The sequence below is a fragment of the Centruroides sculpturatus genome, unplaced genomic scaffold, assembly GCF_000671375.1.
Source record: "Centruroides sculpturatus isolate CEXI.00-Female unplaced genomic scaffold, Cexi_2.0 scaffold137, whole genome shotgun sequence".
NCBI lineage: Eukaryota > Metazoa > Arthropoda > Arachnida > Scorpiones > Buthidae > Centruroides > Centruroides sculpturatus.
Window position 1 is genome coordinate 672,647 of NW_019384453.1, and position 5,841 is coordinate 678,487.

Below are 5,841 nucleotides of genomic sequence, written 5' to 3' on the forward strand. Positions count from 1 at the left end.
AAAGTCTTTTAATCATCCACAAAATCTTTCCCAATAACCAGTCTGAGATGCAACTCTTTCTGGAAAAACAATGATGAAGAAGTTTCTTTCATTCTATTGGTTAAACCGCTTAATTCAGGTGTTGCGTCATGAAAGTAACAGTTAACACGTGGTACTGCACGCGTATAAAACAGTACCGTTGTCGCTTAAATTATTCAGTATAGCAAGACTCAAAAACGTGTCTTAGATAACCTTCGTCATTTTATTTAAAAAATGGCATTTAATATTACTACGGAACTAGTTACTATACTCAACGAAAATGTTACGAATATCTTATCGACGGTTAATGACAGTATGACTTATAATACGATATTAGTCGGATCTCCACCCCTGAAAATCGCTCATGATATTTTGATTGTAGTACTCTTAGTAGCTGTCATGTTTTCTATGGGCTGTCACATCACAGTGTCCGAGGTAAGACATTTTCTCCAACTTTTTAATCGATATTGCTAATATTAAAATTATTTAAAACTAAAAAGATATGTTTATAATAAATTAAATCACGTTATAAGTTATAATTTTGGATATTCACAACAAAAAGTGAAATGACTTCTTAGAAACGTCCGTTGAACCATTTGCCTATTTTGCTCTTCCTTCAGGTAGGCTCAACACTAAAACAGGTTTCTGCAACTCTCTATAAAATTTTAGACAATTACTAAGCCATTTACAACTCTAATGTTGTAGACGTTATTTGTAACGTTATTCTATATATAAACGGTATATATTATCCAACTTAAGGAAAATATGATAAAAAAATATTTTGAGGAATTTGTTTAAAACGGCCAAAAGGTTTACGATTTTGCAAGATGTTAGTTTATTGTTCAAATTGCGAACGATAATTAAGAGATAATAGAACTTGATTGAGTCATTTCGCATTCATTCAATGGCAAATTTATTAAATCAAACTAATTTTGCTATAGAAAAAATTGTTATATCATTTAATAGCTTTCCCTCTAAGTTTTATGACTTAATTAATAATAGGAAATTGTTATAATTCGATAGTCGGCGTACAGGTTTAAGGAACCGTAGAAAAAAAAATCCAAATAATATTTAAAAGAATTTGCTTTCAAAATAAACATTTGCTATATAATTATTAGTTAAATTTTATTTATTTTTTTTATTTATAACGTTACAGATTTTTTGTATTTCTAAACTAAACTTTTTTATTGTTAAATGTTCTAAAAATAAATTGTAATCAATAATTTGCAACTCGATGAATTTACAGAATTAAACAAAAAATGTTTAACTGCATCTCAATTTTCACATTTAATTTTGTAGCTTTGTCTAAAAGAAACAGAATATTTATTAATTTATTCTTGTTTCTTTTATATTGTTCTTTCGTTTGAGAAATTAATGCATAAGAAATAAATTTAAATTGTTATTATTCTTACTGTATTTTATGACGTAACATTGACAAATAATAACAATAATTAATTATAAAATTCATTAAACTTAAGAATTAAATTGAAAAATGTTTTTTAGATTTCAATAAAATTGCTTCGTGCAAAACATTTCTAAAAATTATTTATCTAAAATTTTATACTGATTAATTGACTCCCTGAAAAGTAAATTAAAAATTAGTTTATTAGTAGTCTTCGATAACAAATAATTAATTACGCTTGAACTGTACTCGTACTAATGTTATGAAATAATAACAATATTAAATCGTTAAATTATCAGTAAGGTTTGGAATAAAAAACAAATTTCTCTGGATAATGTCCAATATAAATTTTATTCTAATATAATTAATAAGTTGTAAGCGTGAACAAGAGAAAATTAATCTTGCTTTAATTTATTTATTTAATAATAAATTTTCAAATAGTTAAATTTTTATTTACTTAACTATTTTCAGTTACTTTTTACTTATTTCAGTTTCTTTTCTTACATACTTTTATTTATTTATTTAGTTTTTGTAAGGTTCATATTGGGGTTTCTCTTTGACATGGATTAAAAACTAGTATAAATAAAAACTGTTAAATTAAATGTTAATATCATATTAAATTTTTTACGCGTAGTTTACTGTTACTTTTTTACAAGTCATAAGAGATTACCAAAGATTTAAAGTGAATTCATATTAATTAAATAAAGAAAGTGGAAGTGAATAATTGTTATGAAATCATAATGTTTTTGCTAAAAAGCATTTTTAATGAATAAACAAAATAAAATTAGGCAACAAAGAAAACTTTTTAAAGCATTGTTAAAAAGATATTTAAAATTAATAAAAATTAAACGTTAATTTGTGAGGTACCTTGATCTTGAAACTTTTGTTGTCATTGTATGTTAATTAGATTATTATTATTTTCAATGAAAATATTATTAGATTCAGAAAATAAATAGATAAGGTTGAAGAATTTTTTGAACAAATGGGATATGAACGGAAGTGAAAGTTTAGGAACGAATAAACTAAAATAGCAAAAATGACTCCAGGCTCGAGTCTTTTTCGTTACTTAAAAGAATTCTGTGGAAGGTTTTAGTATTTATTATGATTTGAAAAAAAGGATTTGAGATTTATGGTGCATGTCAAATATTCGACCTAGTTTTTAAAATAAAGATCAATATATATTTATATACATAAATATATATATTTTCAAACCGTTTTTAAATATTCAATTTTTTAGTAAAGTTCTCCAATCGCGAAAATATTTACTTACACATTCTTATAAACGAATGAGAAAGTCGTCTTTTAATTCTACAGCTTTAAAAGAGGTCATTTTATACCTCGTGGGTGCAGTCAATAACCTCGGTATATATAAAAGTAAAAATATTATTTTTCTTAATTATCAAAATATGGTTTTTCTTTTGACATAAAATTCCAGATAGGACAAATAAAAACAACAATGGCATTTCTAGGCTATTGTTAAGACTAATGAACCTTCAATATGTATCTGTACAAATGTGGAAATATGTACTATGTCATTAACAAATATTAACCCCTTTAACTGAAATTATAATTTCTTGATAATCTTGTCTTAGGTATGGCAACATATAAAAAAGCCTATTGGTGCCTGTATAGGAATGTGCAGCCAATTCATTTTACTTCCTTTGGGAGCCTTCTGTTTGATCTTAGGCTTGAAACTAGATCCTCTTCATGCAACGGGAATGCTGGTTTTGTCGTGTAGTCCCGGAGGAGTCACTTCTAACATATTCACGTATTTCTGCGACGGAGACGTATCTTTGAGGTAAGTACACTTAAACTGAGATAATGATTTTAAACGATACAAAACGATCAATAATATTCTCATTTATACTCTAACAGTCTGACTAATTGATGAATCAATATAAATTTCTTAAACGCTCTAAAAGTTCTGTAAACAATTACTTGTTATTTCAGTCATGAAAAGCAAAACTGATAAATCGAGTCTGAAAATAACTTTATTGTTAAATTATTTTCTTCCTTGAATTTTTACCATTATAAAATCTGCCTTGATTAGTAAATGAATCTACCTTGAACTTCTGACCATATAAGTTTCGCCCGAAGGACTTCATTTCCTTTCCTTTACTATCAGTTTGAATCGCTAATGAAATGTGAGCACGAGTATTTTTCATCAATTGGATTCAATGGTATTTGAACATCAGATCCATGCAAAACTTCAGTAACAATTACATTTTGAAACTATTTTTAAAAAAATATATTTAAAAATCTATATTTAATATTGAATGGATGATTAAATTAAAATATACCACAAAAAATATTTTTTAAATACTTATTTATATTCGATTGCGTATATGACCATAATAAAGATTAAGAAGAACAAACTGTCTAAACGGGAACTTTCAAGGTCATATCTCTTCCGAGAAGATCAGGTGGTTGACGCTTGTGTGTATTAAACATAAAATACTAGGCTATTTAGAAAGAAACCATAGGGTAATAACCTTCGTGCAATAAATTTAATTCTCAATTTATCGGTTACGTTTATTATATTTTATAAATGTTATTCTAACTAAGTTAATTGAAGAAAAAAGAATGACTCACCATGCGAACAATTCTGAACGATGGGATAAATACAGTATTTGTTGACATTCGATTCTTAATAACGTTAGAAGTAAGATGGTCATTTAAATCAAAGAACCGAAACAAAACTTTGGTAACTTCACGTGCTAGGTGTAAAAAAATCATTTTCTAATTTATACGGTCTATTTATTAAGTTATTTGTTTAAATTTTATTAGATTGATACATTTTGTAATTAAATAAATGACTTTAAAATTTAAAACTTAAAAGTTTATAAATATACGTATGTATTATTAAACTTATTTTCTTAATTTCCTCTTATCTATCAAATATCATTTCATTTTATTACCAAATTTAAACGCATCAATAAATGTCATAGAATATATCCTTATTTTTCTATTAAATTATTTTAATACAAAAAATAACGGTTTTACGATATCAATATTCTTATTACACCATTACCTGTAAAAGATGCAATTCCTTATGCAATCGTACATTAGTACTCTAGAAACAGATTATGCGAACTCAAATTTCTTATATAGACATTTTACTTTAGGTCATAGACCTACATGTTGCAAGATCTCCTCTATTTTTTTTTATTTCAACTATGTAATACTATTTTTTAGGGATAACAATAAAGTTATTTGTAATATAGGAACTTAAAAATGATTACACCTATATGAATATAAAGAATATATTCAAATAGCTTTTATGTTGCGATAAAGGCTGTTTTCATTCTTTCATCTTTTAATTTAGTATATTTTATAACATTAAAAGTTTTATAGTAATATATTATTTTAGGTTTATTAGCAAAGTAAGTTTTTATATTTGTATTCTAAGTTTTATTTATTGAATAATTAAAAGGTAGTTTGTAAATTGTGCAAAAATGTTTCATACATCTTCCATTAAGATACATAATTTTATACAATATAAAAATAACTTTTAAGAAAATAATTCGATTATATATTTCCAGGCATCGTTTAAGAGATAATTGCTTTCAAGCAAGTTTTACACGAATACAAAAGGAAAATTTTGAGCAAAACTTGATTGAATATAAATTTTTCAATTTTCAGAAAGGGAGTTTTATTTGGGATTTTCCTTTCGACCTTGTGCATTTAAACTTTCTTCAAAGACAAAAATAAAAAATAAAAAAAAAATTCAATAACATTAATATGCATAATAAGTTACTTATCGTTAAAATATTTCTCAATTAAAATAATTTTATGTAATTATATAATCTGTTCGTCACGTTTGATTTAAGAAACATAATCTAGGGATTTAAAATTTAAATTGTGCCACAGACATTAATGGATAAAAGAAAAAATTTGTTTTTGTTTAAAACTTTTTTGGTATCATAGACGATGACGCAGATCTTTGGAACTGTTATTGCTATAATAACGGAAAAAAATTGCATATTTCGACTCAAATGAAGTCATAGTACTATTAGTCAAGGTTTTTAATTCATGATAGAATCAGTCACTGTAACATACGCTAACTCCTAGTTTATTTTTACTTTTTGCATTTATTTATTTTATTTTTTTTTAAAATACAACAGATCTGTTTAAATAGAGTTTATGTAGAAAATGAAAGCAATTTAATCTTTGTCCTTTATCATGGGAAGGTTATTTTATCTAATAGTATGACAAAGAACTAATTTGATGCGAATTCATATACAATAAACGGCAATTATTTTATTTCTAACTAGAAAAAAGTTGCAAAACTGATCATTACTTCTAAAATCACATAAAATCATATATATAATATTTGATTCTCTGAATTTCTTTAGTAATAATTATATATATACATAAGGCTATATAAGATAAATGTTTAAAATTATATACATACTAAATAT

General features: G+C 25.1%; 1 protein-coding gene across 2 annotated transcripts in view; it reads left to right on the forward strand.

Moving 5' to 3' along the window:
• Window positions 1-218: 218 nt before the first annotated feature.
• LOC111620602 (solute carrier family 10 member 6-like) overlaps window positions 219-5,841 on the forward strand; it is a 9,724-nt gene continuing 4,101 nt past the window's right edge. Inside the window, exons 1-3 of one of the 2 annotated variants that reach the window (XM_023362568.1) lie at window positions 2,242-2,283; window positions 2,856-2,926; window positions 3,013-3,218. In XM_023362568.1, the coding sequence (XP_023218336.1) occupies window positions 2,906-2,926; window positions 3,013-3,218 (227 nt within the window). In that variant the 5' untranslated portion in view covers window positions 2,242-2,283; window positions 2,856-2,905. Of the gene's footprint in view, window positions 454-2,241; window positions 2,284-2,855; window positions 2,927-3,012; window positions 3,219-5,841 lie in introns of those variants that run through there. The other variant, XM_023362567.1, reaches the window with a different exon arrangement.